The sequence below is a fragment of the Pantherophis guttatus genome, chromosome 1 (genome assembly GCF_059756535.1).
Source record: "Pantherophis guttatus breed Tessera chromosome 1, ASM5975653v1, whole genome shotgun sequence".
Lineage (NCBI taxonomy): Eukaryota > Metazoa > Chordata > Lepidosauria > Squamata > Colubridae > Pantherophis > Pantherophis guttatus.
This window is the reverse complement of record NC_142063.1, coordinates 94,638,728-94,656,777: the sequence shown is the minus strand read 5'-3', so window position 1 is coordinate 94,656,777 and position 18,050 is coordinate 94,638,728. Positions and strand designations below refer to the sequence as shown.

General features: G+C 40.8%; 1 protein-coding gene across 1 annotated transcript; it reads left to right on the top strand.

The window, feature by feature from the left end:
• Positions 1–13,914: 13,914 nt before the first annotated feature.
• Positions 13,915–17,775, top strand: LOC148116485 (uncharacterized). Its single transcript, XM_087882932.1, has 4 exons — positions 13,915–13,939; positions 15,144–15,781; positions 15,980–16,445; positions 17,696–17,775. The coding sequence occupies exons 1-4, from the start codon at positions 13,915–13,917 to the stop codon at positions 17,773–17,775; spliced, it is 1,209 nt and encodes a 402-aa protein (XP_087739058.1).
• Positions 17,776–18,050: the final 275 nt, after the last annotated feature.

The following is an 18,050-nucleotide window of genomic DNA, read 5'->3' as shown; positions in this document are numbered from 1 at the left end:
GCTGTCCTTTGCAATATCACCCTTTGCATGTTAACAAAACTGATACAGTGCAAAATTTAACATGTTATGAGGTGACCACTAAGACTCAGGTTCAAGTCCCCACTGATTCAATAACTTTGGACCAGTTATTCTTTTTTGAACCCAAGCTACCACATTTTATCTCCATGGTTTTTTTCACAGAAGCAAGGCATCCAGCAAGGCAAATAGCCCAACCAAACAGCTGCAAGGGTACTGCTGGGCTGTCAGTAATACAGTTGACAGGATCCAGAAGTAGCCCGTGGAGTAAACAAATTATACACAAGTATACACAAACCGAAGTAATCTGCCTGTCATCAGAAGCATCAGGAAACCTCCATGTTGGGATCAGAGGGAGAGCACTATTTTAAAATTGGAACAGCTAAGGTTGGGTTTAAGCTGCATCAGTTGTGGGTTGGTGAGGCAGCAAAAGCAATGTTATGAGGACTGATCTTACAAAATTGTTGTCAGGACATGTTACTAAGTCTGCATTATTATTAATCTTCTCATCGTTCCTATCACCCATCTCCTCCCATTTAAGACTGTATGACTACAACCTTGTTGCTGGTATCCTTAAGATTAATATTGACTGTTTCCCTATGACTATCATTAAGTGTTGTACCTTATGATTCTTGACGAATGTATCTTTTCTTTTATGTACACCGAGAGTGTATGCACCAAGACAAATTCCTTCTGTGTCCAATCACACTTGGCCAATAAAGAATTCTATTCTATTCTATTCTATTCCATTCATGTTGCAGTTAGCAGGAAGCACTGAATGTTTCTAGAAAACACTGGGTCTTTGAATAGATAGATAGATAGATAGATAGATAGATAGATAGATAGATAGATAATTTTATTTCTATACTGCCCCTCTCCCGAAGGACTCGGGGCAGTGCACAGCCAAGTAAAAAACACAATACAAATCCCAATTAAATTTAAAAATTATTAAAATTATTACATTTACGGCAAAAATTTGTTAAAAACCCAAAAATTTAAAACTCTGAATTTAAAACTCCTTTACAAAGATAGCCCTGCCTGTCGGAAGAGCAGGGTCTTGAGGGCACAGCGAAAAACTCGGAGGTCAGAGATTGTGCGTATTTCTGGGGGCAGTTCGTTCCAAAGGGCAGGAGCTCCCACAGAGAAGGCTCTCCCCCTGGGTGTCACCAGCCGACATAGTTTGGCTGACGGCACCCTGAGGAGTCCCTCTCTGTGGGAACGAATTGGTCGGTGGGAGGCTATCAGTGGCAGAAGGCAGTCTCGTAAGTACCCAGGTCCTGAGCCATGGAGCGCTTTAAAGGTGGTAACCAACACCTTGAATTGCACCCGGAAGACCACTGGGAGCCAGTGCAGCTCGCGCAGGAGAGGAGTTACATGAGCACAATGGGTTGCACCCATAATCACCCGCGCGGCTGCATTCTGGACCAGTTGGAGCCTCCGAGTGCTCTTCAAGGGGAGCCCCATGTAGAGAGCATTACAGTAGTCCAGCCGAGAGGTAACAAGGGCGTGAGTGACCGTGCGCAAGATCAGTAGGCAAAAGAATCACTTTTGCCTACTGATCTTGGAATAGAATTTTAATGAAACTAAAAGTTAAAAGAAAAAAAAACCTTGTCATGGTAAAAAAAAAAAAGGTTTAAAATGTTTGCCTTTTCTAGTTATTCAGCAATACAAATTGTTTTAATTTCTATACCAGTTAGGTGGCAACAGGGTCATATTGTCCAAAAGTGGACAATGGTAGGAATAATATTTTATCATTTCATCATTGTCTGTACGGCTGATGTTACACTTTGATTAGAACTAGCTATATGCAGTTTCAAAGAGTTTTATTTCTCAGCGCTACCTAGAGGTTGAACCTCAGACATTTTGCACGAAAAGCAGATGCTGTACTGTCAAGCTACAGTTCTTTTTAAACAGTTCTGAATTTTGTTTTTGTTTTGTTTCTTTTCAAATTGTAGTTTTTAATAATCTTGTCTTGGTTTCCCTATTCTTAAATTTTGGTGTTCTGATGAAATACCACTGAAAAAAATCCACCGATATTTTTTGCATGAGGACATTTTGCATGTAACCAGGGTAAAAACATCTGACAAACAATTACACAATGTTGCTTTCATTGCAATCCCAGTCCATGAGTAAAAAAGGCTTACATTGACTTAGCAGTACTACATTCAAGTAGCGTTTTGCTCCATATTCTAACAGAATCCGAGGGCAATTTCAAAGCATATCAATTCTCTTCAGCTTTCTTAGTTCATTATCTTAGCAGGAAAAATAGGTGATTGGAAGCCAGTGAGATATTTTATTTCTGTTTCAGCAACGTGAGAATGATGGCAAGCATGTCAATTTAGCAGTGGGGAGAAACTCTAAACCACCTCTTTCCTTCTAGATCCCATTTCTAATACTTTTGCTTGGATAAAAAACTTCAGACAAGTAGTCCTCGACTTACGATCAGAATGGAGCCCAAAATTTCTGTTGCTAAGTGAGATATTTCTTTATTGATTTTTGCCCCAGTTTACAACCTTTCTTGCCACAGTTGTTGAGCGAATCGTTGCAGATGTTAAGTTAGCGACACGGCCAGGGGTGAAATGTAAAATGTGTTACTACCGGTTCTGTGGGCATGGCTTGATGGTGGGGGGGGTAATGTGACTGGGTGGGCGTGGCCAACTTTTTTTTTTAACTTTTCAAAGCATTTTTTCTAATGCTTTGAAAAGCCTCTGCCGATCAGGCAACTCAGCTGAGATCGTCGGAGAGGCTTTTTAAAAAATGCCTCTCTGCCGATCAGGCAACTCAGCTGGGATCGTCAGAGGCTTTTCAAAGCATTTTTTTTACCACCTCTTCGGCCAAGAGGTTGCAGAAAAAAATGCTTTGAAAAGCCTCTGACGATCCCAGCTGAGCCGCGCGATCATCAGAGGCTTTTTTTTTTTACTTTTTTTAAAAAAAATTCTTCGGAAGAGGTTGTAGAAAAAAATGCTTTTAAAAGTAAAAAAAAAAGCCTCTGATGATCGTGTGGCTCAGCTGGGCATGGTGGGGGGAGGGGCGCAGAGATTTTTGCTACTGGTTCTCCGAACCACCCGCCACCATCGCTACCAGATCAGGCGATCCGGTCTGAACTGGGAGCATTTCACCCCTGGACACGGCCGTTAAGTGAATCTTGCTTCCTCATTTACTTTGCTTGTCAAATGGTCACAAAAGGTGATCACATTACCTCAGGACACTGCAATCGCCATAAATATGAGTCAGTCGCCAAGCATCTGGATTCTGATCACATGACCATAGGAATGCTGGAATGGTCATAAGTGTGAAAAATGGTCGTGTCACTTTTTTTCAGTGCCATTGTAACTTTTAACGGACAATAAATGAACTGTAAGTCGAAGACCACCTGTACTTCAAATAAATTGCTGCTAAAGATAAACACAAATTGCAACTTGAGTAGTTCCATATGCCTAAAAACAGCAGAGGGAGTCAGAAGTAAAGATGTCCTCTTCTTATGCTTTAACTTCCCTGTAAACATGCAGGAGGGAATATTTACATTTTACACTAAGTTGCCCCTGAATCAGGAAAACATGATATGCTTGCATTGTGCTTATGGGATGTGTTTTTAGAATACTCAGAGTGAGTTATAGGAATTATTTGTGTTCCTTGTTCCTCCCTCTTAAAATAAATTAAACATACTGTATGCTTTAACGATCTTCTCTGGTTCTAATGCAGGGGGAAAAAAACAAATCTACATTCACCATTTCATTATACATTCCAAGGGAGAAAAGCACTTTTGCTTCAAATCATCAAAGGATAATGAATAAGCTTCCTCCCCTTGATAAGAGTTTTCGAAGGCTAAAAAAAAAAAACCCTCTCCCTCTTTTTCCCAGTTTGAATTCTTCTACTGTATCTTTCAGGAGGTGGAAGAATTCTTGTCTGATCAGGCAGTCATTTCAAACCAGGCCTCTGCTTATGCATGCCCTTATCAAATCTTATTGCCATTTGCTCTTTGATCAGATAAATTAGGATGGGCTCTGTCAATATCTTACACAAGTGCATCTCCAATGATTTTATAACACTTTAGAATCTGTCCTTTTGAAAAGGATTGTGAAAGATTTCTTTCTTTCTTGTCTTGGACTAGAAATGCTTTGGAGATATGCAAAAATATTGAGCGCTCGCTTTCATTTGTACATTTTGTAACATTAAAAGCTCATCCAACAATGACACAAAACACAAACCTTTAATCTTGAAAGAGCCTTTATTTCTGAGTTTGAATATTAAAAATCTAACTTGCTCTTTTTAATTATACTTTTTAAATGAATATTTGTGTCACCATTTTCCCCCTTGGATAACAGAGAGCCTTATGCTATTGAAATGAACATGTGGAGAGGAAACCAATAAAATTAAGAGGATAACTTTTTAAATAAAATAGTCTTGGGAATATGAAAGAGAGAGGAAAAAAATTAATAAAGCTTTATTTAGGCAATAAATGTAGCAATCAAAAAGTCTGAGTTACTTCAACATATCTGCAGCTCTGTATGTGTGTGGCATCAATGATGCAAAAGAGCAATCAGAGAAGCTCCTGAACTTCATAGATTAGAGTTAGGTGAGAAGAAGGATGGAACTCACAGAGGAAGGACATGGACAAACTTAAGAATATTGCTTTGGCAGTCTCCAACGACAAGCAATACATTTTTTCATTTATGTTTTGTCAAGTTCAAATGCAATTTGAACATAGAAGTCCTAAAACTACTTTTCTTCTGTATCAGTGGTTAGAGCATAAACTTTAATAATTGTCATACATTAAGTTTAATTTATTCAGTCATCGATTGCAGTGTAACCAAGTACTGTCTTGACTATATCCTTTCTTACTAAGAAACTACCAATTTCCTTCTTTGTTTTTTTATGTCCTGAGTAATAAACATTGGGACCTTCTGACCAAGAATATCCAATTCCAGTCCATCTCAACTAGTTAATGCTTAAGATATCGATGTGTGGTTGATCCACTTCATTTTTCACTATGTTGAGCTCCCTGTTCGTGCTTCTTATGTTTCATGTTCCCACTTTCAATCTATCTTTGAAGCTTCAGATTTTTTTTCTGCATGGCAATATCAAAAACTAGATATTTCAAAAGCTTTAATCTAGCCATGTCATAAACACCATCAGCTTTTAGCTCTTTCTCAGCAGCATATTGAAAGAGGCGGTGGTGAGGCCTCTCCTCCAGAAGCCATCCCTGGATCCGGCAATATTGGCCAACTACCGTCCTGTCTCCAACCTTCGCTTCCTGACGAAGGTTGTTGAGAGTGTGGTTGCGTGACAGTTTCCGCAATTCCTGGAGGAAACATCCTATCTAGATCCGTTCCAGTCGGGTTTCAGGCCTGGGCACAGCACAGAAACGGCATTGGTCGCGTTGGTTGATGATCTCTGGAGGGCTCGGTACAGGGGTTGCTCCTCTGTTCTGGTCCTGTTAGACCTCTCAGCGGCTTTTGATACCATCGACCATGGTATCATGCTGCACCGGTTGGAAGAGTTGGGGATGGGGGGCACCGTGTTACGATGGTTCTCCTCCTTTCTCTCTGACCAGTTGCAGTTCATGTTGGCAGGGGGGCAGAGGTCAACCTCGAGGCCTCTTATATGTGGAGTGCCTCAGGGGTCGGTCCTCTCGCCCCTCCTGTTCAACATTTATGTGAAGCCGCTGGGCAAGATCATCCGTGGCTTTGGGGTGAGATACCACCAGTATGCTGATGACACCCAGCTGTACATCTCCACCCCAGGCCACCCCAACGATGCCCTTGAAGTGATGTCCCAGTGCCTGGAGGATGTGCGGATCTGGATGGGGAGGAACAGGCTCAAGCTCAACCCTTCCAAGACTGAGTGGCTGTGGCTCCCGGCATCCCGATATGGTCAGTTGACTCCTTCACTGACTATTGGGGGTGAGTCGTTGGCCCCCACAGAGAGGGTTCGCAATCTGGGAGTCCTCCTGGATACGCAGCTGTCCTTGGAGGAACATCTGATGGCTGTGACCAGGGGGACCTTTTGTCAGGTTCGCCTGATTCGCCAGTTGCGGCCCTTTCTTGATCGGGATTCCCTTGCACAGTCACTCATGCCCTCATCACCTCTTGCCTTGATTACTGCAACGCTCTCTACATGGGGCTCCCCTTGAAGAGCACCCGGAGGCTCCAGCTGGTCCAGAACGCAGCAGCGTGGGTAGTGACGGGAGCAGCATGCTCCCATGTAACACCGCTCCTGCGTGAGCTGCACTGGCTCCCGGTGGTCTTCCGGGTGCGCTTCAAGGTGTTGGTCCATGGCATCGGACCTAGCTATCTTCGAGACCGCCTGCTGCCACCGACGACCTCCCATCGACCTGTGCGCTCCCACAGAGAGGGTCTCCTCGGGGTGCCATCAGCCAAACAGTGCAGGCTGGTGACCCCCAGGGGGAGGGCCTTCTCTGTGGGGGCACCTACCCTCTGGAATCAATTGCCTCCAGAGATAAGGAGAATCCAAGACCTCAGTGCCTTCCGCCGTGCCCTTAAAACCTTCCTTTTCCAGCAAGCCGGGCTGGCCTAATTTTTTTTTTAAAGTGTTTTTAAGTGTTTTGTTTATCGTTTTTAATTAATGGGGCCAAATTTATATATACTTTTAATTGTATTTTAATATTTGTATTTGATGTTTTTACTTCGCTGTTCACCGCCCTGAGTCCTCAGGGAGAAGGGCAGTATACAAATTCAAAAATAAAATAAAATAAAATAAAATAAATATTGAATGCCATCAACCTGGGGTGAGGGGTGGCATCATCCAGCACTGTTCTGTCCCAGCTCTGGATTTCCGAGGATATTGACACACACCAACGGTCCTTATCAAATTTATTAAGTAGCAAGAATAAACAAGACTGGCAAAGGTTGGCAACCAGCCCAGAAAACAAGATATGATAAACCGGCAAAATACTCTGATAATAAAATATGAGTTGTTTCCAGCAAGAAAGCACTAGCTGCGTACGACTTAAATAGGCTAAGGGAGTGGCCAATTATCCTCAAGCCCTACTCTCAAGTAGACCTCCTCCTCCAGAGTAGCCACTCCTGCCTTTTGGCAGCCCTGCATGCTCAAGCATTGAGGAGAGGCTCCTCCACTTCCCTCTCTCCACCTGAAGGAACCTATGGAGGTTCTGAAGGCCCTGACTGAGTCTCTGCCTCTGGCACCACATCCTCTTCAGCCTCCTCACTGTCCGACATGAGCGCTGGCTGTGCAGGCTGCTGGCGTGACACACCAGCCTCCTCTTCATCGGGATCAGCCACGATCCGCGCAGGCCGCTGGCGGGTCACAACAAGCACTATATCATCAACTGCTTTATATTTTATAGTTTCTTGTAAAATATAGGTTTACCATTGGCTTCTCCCACATAGTATCTGGTAATGTCTTTGCCATTGTCACCAAAGTGATCATCTGTCTCCTATGTTATTACTACCCAATATTGGTGCCTGCTTACTTTAGCTGGCCAGCTGGGATGACCATTACTCCTTGAATTACCCCTACTGGAACTGTATACATTGGCATACTCTCTCAGCATTTTCACTGCACACATACACACCCTGCCATGATGTGGCATCACAGCAGGACATTTTTTGGGAGAGTGGAGGTAAAATGGAAGAGAACTTTCCTGTAATATTTACATATCTGTTCAGTAAAAGAGCTTATTTGTATGAATTTAATATATGAAGTAGCACTGCACAAATATGTAGTTTATTCAGAGATATTTTTTAAAAGTGCAATTAAGAAGAAAAAAACAACATCCCCATTTGACAGAAGAATTATAGGTTGCTTTGTGTAAGAAAGTTAAACAAACCAAGAACACAGATGGTTCTATTCAGACTAGTGTTTATCTGTGTACGGATTTGTATTTAAAAATCAGGATTTTGCAATGGTCTCAGAAAGTTCAGACTGCAGTCCAAAAGAAGCTGAATCATACATTGATCAGATATTTTTTTTCCTTTTCAAACTGAGTTGCAAATCTGTGTTTTTAAATAGTCATACCTTTTAAAACAGAGCTTTAAACTTTCTTCCACTATCTTCTAGAAATTAACAATTGTCTTCACATTTATTCTTTCTGAATAAAATTGTTTGTTACAGTTCATTTATGCATTCCTTTCAAGAAAAGCAGCTTCAGTTGTGTTATTTGAACTAGATAATCCATGCTTGTATACTATAATAGCTCACAAATTATTTTGCAAAATCCTAACTCTATATTTCCGCAGCTTTGTAATAATTTCCTATATACGTTTTTATGAAGAATATAAATCTCTGATTTTTTAGTATTTACATGATAAAACAGTCATAAATACAGCGTGCTCTCATGCCAGTTTTGGAATCTAAAGTAATCCTTGCTTCTGAGGTTAGTCTTTAGAAGTAGCTCCCCTAAAACTGGTGGGGCCATTATCCTTTCTTCAGGAATGTCTATGGAGATTCTCATTCATCCAGGTCATGGTTATCCTAAAAGTGTTTTTTTCAAAAGGCAACTGGACATTGTTCTCCAATTGCCCTTTGGGAAAGCATCTTTGGGACTTTCTTCAGGAAGAAAAAGAAAGCTCTGTTACCTTTTTTGCTTACTTCTCTCTCACCAGTGAGTCAATCCAGGATTCTACAAGATAATTGCTCATATGCTCTGTCCTATCTAGATGTTACCCTTGCCTAGATTTCTGTCACTGTTGTTCTCATCATCCTACTGTGAAACTGCCAGATAATCATGAAGTCCCAAGAATGGCAAAAGAGAAATAGTATATTTGGTCAGCTGATCTGACTCATGTAAAATATATCTATCAGAAATTCTTGGATCTACTTTAAAAACTGGTCACACAATATAAATATATATCTAAGTGAAAAAAGGTTAGTTTCAGCAGATAAACTGCCTCTTATGAACTGATTTTAGTAGAGCAAAACAAGAATTGAGAATACTTCATATATGGTTTCCACCCTGATGAGATTCCAAAAGACATGGAAAAACTTACTACTGTATCCTTCCAGGTCTTGGGGCAGAGAGATGGGTGAGCTGTTGTAAGATTTCTTTATGTTGTTCCACATATGGATTTTCTGGATTCATATCATAATTCTCCTTTGTATTAGTCTACTTTTTCTTAGCTATGTAATATGCCCAGCATCAACTGGAACTGGGCACTCTTTTAAAACTATATTTTTTTTAGAAAAATGATAACAGTAAATATTATTTAATAACTCTTGTAATCAAAGGTATTCTGGAAAAAAAAAACACTAACAGGGAAAGTGGGGAAAAAAATCAATATCAAATTGCTACAAACTTCCAGTCTGCTTTTCCCATGCTACAGATTACTAAAACAAAAACTTTGCTCTATGACATATTTTATTGAAAGAAGTTCCATTGTAAATGTATCTCATGGATTATGTGGCACTCATACAATTCGTTCTGATTAGGTAATCACTTCTTCCAGAGCTATTCAAATTTGGTCATATGATAGACAATACTGTTTTAGTGACAAAATATATCAGTAATTTTAGCAAACAGTGACACATAAGGTAATAAAATGAATTTATTATTCCCAGTGCAAAATTCCTATTACTGACACAAATGGAAGCCAATCTCTTCTCTCCCTTTTTCTGAAATGAATGATAAACCATGTTGTTTCTTTTCTAATCTCATCAAGATAATATAAACACTTTTGGGCTGGCACAAAATGATCCAGAAAGAAAAGAAATTTATTATTTTGTTAACTGTCGAAGCTAGATGTGCTTGTTTTCATCTATTTTTATTTCACCTTTTTAAAATAAAAGAGTAATGATACTCTATGCATAAATAATGTTCCCTACTTATATGTGCACACAACCATACAACCAAGATGACCATCTTAGTGTAATTTAGTTCTGATTCATTGTATGGCTATTTCAAGCTAGGCAACTCAAAATGTCAAACACTCAATGCCTATTGGGAGATAGATGTCATGGTGTTTGTAAGAAACTTGACCTTTTACTATAACCTCAAAATGAGGTTTTTGCTAGGAGAATCTTGCCTTTTGTGACGAGAACATTGATTCTATTGTTGTTCTGTCCATTTTCTTGTTGGAATGCATTCCTTCTTGTCATAGTCTCACAGCAATCTGTGACAATTTTCTTGTCAACTTTCTGTCTTCTGTGGGTTCACAGTTTTTGCCCTGACTTCTGTGTTGGTCATTTTAGCCCACTGACCTAACCCTGCTCTTGTTCTGTACCTCACCTGATTTGTGTGTTCGCTGGGATTTCCCAAGCGATACTTAACTGTCGGATGTTTACTTATTCTTCTTTAAAAGGCTGGGATATCTTCTCATTTATTTATTCTTTGTTTACAAAATTTGAATTAGGACCGCCTTTAAGAATGGATGGAAGAAAAAATGAGTCTGAAAAGACTTTTCTCACTGCCAATCAAGGACAGGCAATATTCTCTTTTTCTTGAAAATATTTGAGCAATTTTAGCCTTGGAACAACAACATGAAAACAGTTCTGGAGCTACAGGATTTTCTCATTTGTGTAGCTTCATTTAGTTATATATTACATTTGTTATTTTTCCCTACTGGTTGGAGATCTCTCTTCCTTTTATCTTCACAAGAGCAACCCTACATGGTAGGTTGGGTTAACAGAGAGTAACTGGCCACAAATGGCCCAGGAGGTTTTCATAACTGAGGGTAGATTAATCTCTCAGTAGCCAGGACTAATTTCTTAATCACTATTTCACAGTGACTTATTAATTATTAGTAATGTATAATTATTACCCAGTAATAGTTCTACCTGTTATTTAGCTATTAGATGATTTTCCCTAAAATGAAAGCTCCTCGTCCTTAATTTTCAAAATTATATAAACAAGTTTTAAAAGCTTCCGTAGTGTGTGTGTGTGTGTGTGTGTGTGTGTGTGTTGCTCTATTTTATAACAATTCCAGTCTAGTCTTCCAATCTTCTCTTCGCAGCGAAAGGGAAACAGCACAATTCACTTTTGTAGGTTGGGAAATAAGCTTTTGAATTATCCTCCCAGGAGCAAGTAACTTTCATTTGATGTGTCAGGGTGCTGTCTGGATTTTTCTTTTCAGAAATTTATATTATTTTCTACTACCTTGAGTATAAATAATTTCTACCGATAACCTGCTCTGTAATAACCTTGCTTTGCTGCTGCTTGATTGTATCACATATCATCAAATTATAAATCCTTTTTGGTTTAGTAGGAGACAATAGAAAGTGTTTCTTTTGATAGTTTTTTGAGGATAGCGGGGAGAATTAAATACATACAGCTTTTTATCCCACTTGTTGCCTAATCAGTGACAGTTACAAATAAATAAATAAATGAGTTTTTCTACTATTTAGCAATTATATCAGACTCCTAAACAGATTTTAATTGGGACTTAAATATATTCATGTTTAATATTCTTTAGATGGGTAATAGCTATAAAGTGGTAGTTTTATGCAGCCTCATTCAATGACTCCTTATGGAACACTGCAAAAAAAAAAAGTCATTTGGTTCAAAATACAGCAAAGAATTATTGCGAGTAACACAAAAATCTTTTATTTTATCACACATTCACTAATTCATCCCACAACACTGTGCAAAACTAACTAGCCCTGTATAATTCCTGGCAGAGGTCTCTGGAAAGTACATGTAACTCCTTTTCATTCTGAAAAATAATATTGAAATTAATGAGGGGGTGGTAATTAAAACAACAGGTCCAATTTACAAGGTTTTTATAGCCTCCTATACTTTAATTCAAATGGTCCTATTGAATGTTTTCTTTAGAAAACTCACTGCATCTCTGAAGCAAAAATATCTTTTTAAAAAGACTTTTTTTTTTCCTGACTATTGCAGAAGGGCACGAGAGTCAAACTCTTCTCTTGGGATCTACCTGACAGTTTTTTAGATAATTGGCTTAAACAAAAAGATTTCCTTGGCATGGTGGTATGGTTATATCGATCTATTTTGTGCTTTTTCTTGAATTTGTTTGCGCTGATGGATCTGCCCCATTACTCCTCAATAGAGGTTTAGAAAGGGATATTTACTTTTCTTGGATCTTTCGTATTTCCCCAAATAACATTGGTTTTCTGGAAATGGTAAGACTGCAAATGTTTGGTCCATTGTCAAAGCTGCTGAAAATGATCTCTAAAACCTTCTTCCTGTTTGCAGTTGGCAAAAGGGAAGGAGTGATGCTGAATATTTTCTCCCTGTCCTGCTTGAAATTTTTTAGCACTCTCTTGAGTAAGGAGCTCAGAGGGATTTCTTTCTCTCCCCCCCCCCCACATATTTTTCTTTCTCCCTGGTGACACAAGTAGAGCCAGTTCAATGATCCTATGCAACGGTTGATGCTCTGTATTCCAAATAGTTATATAGCATCATTCTAGGATTTTAAAACAGAAGTGACAGTTACTCTTCAAAATCAGGAACGTTAGGCAAAATGGGAGGGAGATATTGGAAAAGGAAAATGATTGGAGACTGGAGGCAAAGAACAGTTGCAGGAATTCAGTATGTCTTTTTTAATGAAAAGAAGGACCAGGGGTGAGATAATAACAATGTTCCAATATCTAAGGGGCTTCCCCAAAGAAGAGGGGGGTCAACCTATTCTCCAAAGCATATGAGGGCTGGAGCAATGGATGGAAACTAATCAAGGAGAGAACCAACCTAGAACAAAAGAGACATTTCTTTAATTTCTTGATTTTTCTTTTTTTTAAATAAAGATTTAATTAATTGTTCTTAATTGGAACAATTATTCAGTGGAAAGACTTTCCTCCAGAAATTGTGGGCTCTTCAACACTGAAGGTTTATAAGAAGAGATCGGACAACCATTTGCCTGAAATGTTATAGGGTTTCCTGTTTGAGCAGGGGGTTGGACCATAAGACTTCCAAAGTCCCTTCCAACTTTATTTTTCTGTTATTCTGTTACAAAATTATTTGAAATCTTTTGGAAAAAGAAAAAAGGTTACCGGTACTTCTCTCTTTAGTATATGATTTTTATTAAAACTTGTAAACTTGAAGGTAAAAATGAATACCAAGTAATGTAAAGGAAGGAAGGAAAAGAAAAAAAAAACAAAGAAAAAGCAAAAAGTGCAAGAAAAGAAAAAAAGTTGAAGAAAAATAGAAAAGAAAGAAAAAGGATATAATGAAATAACTTTTTATATTCTTCACAACAGTTTATTCATGCAAATATACTGTATTTAACCCCTCTCTCTAAAGTTACATCTTCTTCTTTCTATAATCTTTCCTGCCTAATCATCAAAACCATAAATTATATGGTCTTTTTTTTCATTTTTATGCAAAAGAGTCCATAAGAGGCTTCCAGTTTTAATGTAGATAACGTCTTTTCTCTAATCAGAGAATTCAGTTCATCAGTTTCAGTTAAATTTGTCAACACCCACAATTTATTTTATGTACACTGAAAGTGTATGCACCAAGACAAATTCCTTGTGTGTCCAATCACACTTGGCCAATAAAAAATTCTTATTCTATTCTATTCTATTCTATTCTATTCTATTCTATTCTATTCTATTCTATTCTATTCTATTCTATTCTATTCTTCCATGGTGGTTGAATCTTTATTCCCTGAATAAGTATTGAATCTTTACATCTCTGTGCATATAGTAATCTTGCCTCAGTAATCATTTACTGAAATATTCTATTTCTTCCCTGGAAGTCCCACCAAACCCTCTGGTGGGTTTAGAGCTCTGGGAGACAAGGGAATGCCACCTATATATTTTTCTTCTTTACTACTCTATATTCTTATTTTCTCTTTTATACTGTATATTTTTCTTTTTCTATTTTTTCTTCATATTCTGTTTCCCTTAGTTTCTATTACTTTTTATCTTCTTCATTGTAATCTTTAATAAAATTACTAACTATTCCAAATTTATTAAAGCAGATGTTCTCCATGAAATGGTTTTCATGCGTGGGGGGGAATCCACATGAATATTTTAGATTTTTCATTCTGTAAGTCCCTGGGGCTTTTTTCTACCTACTGTATATTTTTTTAAAAAAAAGAAAAGAAAAGAAAAAAGAAAAATAGTCTTTCATTTTTGTGGGTAGAAATCCTTGGCCAAAGGAGACACGGATATTTTATTTTCCAGGCACTTTGATTATTTAACTTCTCACTGTTATTCTCAATTACATGTTCTCCAAGGCCTCATGCTGCTATTTCAATGTGTAAAGAACTGATTGCCCAAGTGTGTTATTTAGAGAGTGCAACAGTCTCTTCTGTAAGTGAATGATTGCAAAAGCTACAAATAGTTTGGTCTTTCTTTTTGGAACTAATGCACAGTGTCTGCTTGAGATTTTATTTTTCCTCATCACAGAATAGCACTAGCTGTGGTAGTGTTCTGACCTAGGCTTCCTGAGTCATTAAAACACACAAGTAATCCCAAAAAACTCTTTTATTGCAACAGCTGTGAATTCTGTTCATTCACAGATGAGTCCCAATTAGTTATAAAGAGTCCTTCGGGAGAAGTCCTTCGGGATAATCACCCACCTTTATCTCCCTTGACACTGCCAAAGACCTAATTGGCAAAGCCACACGGAGTCCAGAATCAAACAGAGCTTCAGGCTTTAAGCTGAACCGAATGAACAAAGGTTACTTCCTGCAGAGGCCCATGTGCCTTTGCTCCTCTTTTAAGTCTTATTGGAGGGGCCAATCATCTCCCAGCCCTACTCCTGAGTCATCCCTTTTGTTTTAGCTGTTCTTACCTTCTGGCAGCTCTGCACATGAGTGTACTGGGAACAGGCTCCCCCTGTTCCTCTGCCTCACTGAGGTCTGACTCTGGAGACAGCACATACCTTCCTCTCTGGAGGCCCTTTCTCTGCTCTTGTCCAAGCCTTCCCCAGACTCCAGGACTGGCCCATGTGTCCTCCCCAGCCTCCTCACTGTCTAACTCTCCTGCCAGCTCCACAGACTGCTGGTGGACCACAACAGGTAGAGGTAACAGAAGGCAACAGAATGTACTTCAGCAGCAACTGTATAGGATTAATGATTCAAATATAATTACCCTTTTACCAGAATTTTCAGTTCCACTACAAACTGCCCAGAGATATCCCCAGTAAACTCCACTGCTTTCTCATTGGTTTGAACAGTAAGTGTCATCACTATATGACAAAATGAAATAATTGGGGTGGGTGTTTTTTTTTCTTTTTCGCCCGTCAGCCGGCAAGACTTCTGGGCTGGTTCGGGAGTTCATGGCCTCCATGGTGACCATGGACCTGACTCAAGTTGTACAGGGCCCAACTCACAATGGTGGACACACACTCGACCTGATTTTTATCTCTGGGCAGTGGATTAGTGCTTGGGGTAGGGGGCTATTATCCATCCAACCCCTGTCATGGACCGACCATTCCCTCATTACACTGGACTTTTCTTTCGCCAACAGTCACCGCTGGGAGGCGGAACCAATTCGTTGCTTCCGCCCCAGGCACTTGATGGACTCTGAAAGGTTCCAGATGGAGCTTGGGACATTTCCCACATCCTTATCCTGCGATTCTCCAGAGGCCCTGGTTGATGCCTGGGAATGGGCTGTTACCGGGGCACTGGTTCGAATTGCCCCATTGCAGCCTCTCTCCCAACGGGAATCCCGGAGAGCTCCATGGTTCTCTGAGGAGCTCAGGGAGATGAAGCATCAGAAGAGATGCCTAGAGGGTAGTTGGAGATCCTCCCATGCTGAATCTGATCGAACACAGTTAAGAACCCATATTAGGTCTTATCTTGTGGTGATGAATGCGGCGAAACGTGACTATTTCGCTGCTCTCATTGCATCTGCAGAGAATCGCCCAGCAGCATTGTTTTGGGTGACCCGCTCCCTCCTTAATCAGGGAGCAAGGGAGGACCCCTTGCAGGGTACTGCTGAGGATTTTGTCCAATTCCTGCAAGACAAAATCGCTCAGATCCGGACAGGGTTAGACTCTGACTGGGCAGACTCCAATGAGGGGACAGGAGCAGGTCTTGAAGGTAATACCTGGGTTGACTTTGACCCTGTTTCTTTGGAGGAAGTAGACAGGACTGTGGGTAGATTGAGTGCCACAACGTGTTTGTTGGACCCGTGTCCCTCCTGGCTTGTTGCGGCAACCAGAGAGGTGACAGGGGACTGGATCCAGGCAATTGTGAATGCTTCGTTGAGGGATGGGGTCTTCCCCACCATCCTTAAGGAGGCGGTGGTTCGACCCCTCCTCAAAAAGCCTGCCCTGGATCCGGCCTCCCTTAATAACTTTCGTCCCATCTCCAACCTTCACTTTATAACGAAGGTTGTTGAGTCCGTTGTGGCGTATCAACTCCCGCAATTCCTGGAGGAAGCGGACTTTCTAGACCCTTACCAATCGGGCTTCAGGCACAGACACAGCACAGATATGGCATTGGTCGTTCTGGTGAATGATCTCTGGCGGGCCCGGGACAGGGGTTATTCCTCTGCTCTGCTCCTACTTGACTTCTCAGTGGCTTTCAATACCATCGACCATGGTATCCTGCTGTGGCGACTCGGAGGGTTGGGAGTGGGGGGCACTGTTTTGCAGTGGTTCTCCTCCTACCTCTCGGGTTGTTCACAGTTTGTTTGGGGGGGGCAGAGGTCCTCCTTGAGACCCCTCATTTGTGGCGTGCCTTAGGGTTCGGTCCTCTCCCCCTTGCTCTTTAACATCTATATGAAGCCGCTGGGTGAGATCATTCGTAGTTTCGGGGTGAGTTACCATCATTATGCTGATGATACTAAGCTTTACATCTCCACCCCGGACCAATCCAGTGATGCCCTTTCCGTGATGTCTAAGTGTCTGGAGGCGGTGGGGGTGTGGATGGGTAGGAACAGGCTCAAACTCAACCCCTCCAAGACAGAGTGTCTGTGGATACCAGCATCCCAAGATCTAGTGGCCCCATCACTTTTGATGGGAGGGGAGTTGCTTACTCCCTCTGAAAGGGTTCACAACCTCGGCGTCCTCCTGGATTCGCAGCTGTCGTTAGTAGACCATCTGACAGCCGTGTCCAGGGGGGCTTTTGCACAGGTTCACCTGAAGCGCCAGTTGCAACCCTACCTAGACAGGGATGCCCTTCGCACAGTCACTCAGGCTCTCGTTATCTCTTGTCTGGACTACTGCAATGCCCTCTACATGGGGCTGCCCTTGGGGTGCACCCGGAGGCTCCAACTGGTCCAGAATGCAGCCACGTGGGTTATTATGGGAGCTTCCCGATACTCCTGGGTTACACCTCTCCTGCATGAGCTGCACTGGTTGCCGGTGGTCTTTCGGATCCGCTTCAAGGTTTTGGTTTTGACCTATAAAGCCCTTCATGGCATGGGCCCAGGATATTTGCAGGACCACCTCTTACCGGCCTCCCACCACCTAGTGCGCTCACATAGAGCTACCGTCCTCCGGGTGCCATTGGCCAGACAATATCGGCTGATGGTGCCCAGGATGAGGGCGTTCTCTGTGGCTGCACTGACCCTCTGGAATAAGTTACCCACCGAGCTCCGGACGGCCCCTGATCTCCGTTCCTCCCACAAGGATCTGAAGACATGGCTCTTTAAGCAAACTGGCTGAGTCTGTTTTGGGAGTTTTAATTAATTATGGGTTTTAAACTGAATTTTAATTGTTAATTTTAATCATATTTATTATTATTGTTTTTATTGGGATTTTATTGTTGTGAGCCGCCCCGAGTCCTTCTGGAGAAGGGCAGCATATAAATTTTAATAAACTTAAACTTAAACTTAAACTTTTGGTAAGGGCTTTGTAAGGAATTGCAGAATCCCAGAGAACTAACAGGATCTGAAGAACTGTTAAGTTCTTTTATTGCTGCTGCCTAAGCATAGGCTGGGGAAAATATTCATTTCCATAAATGATGCATAAGACTAGACAGTGTAGAAAAGCAGCCTCGGATGGATAATCCCAATGCTATACATTGCACTCCACATTTTGTAAATAATCTGTTTGCACTACTAACAACTGGAACAGATGTCTTCTAAAATTATGGAAAATAAGGAGGAAACTAGGGCAAATTTGAAATCAATTAAAGATTATTACGACCACTATTATGACCACCAATACTATTGGCTATTTTCTGTGTGTTTTTCTGAAAGAC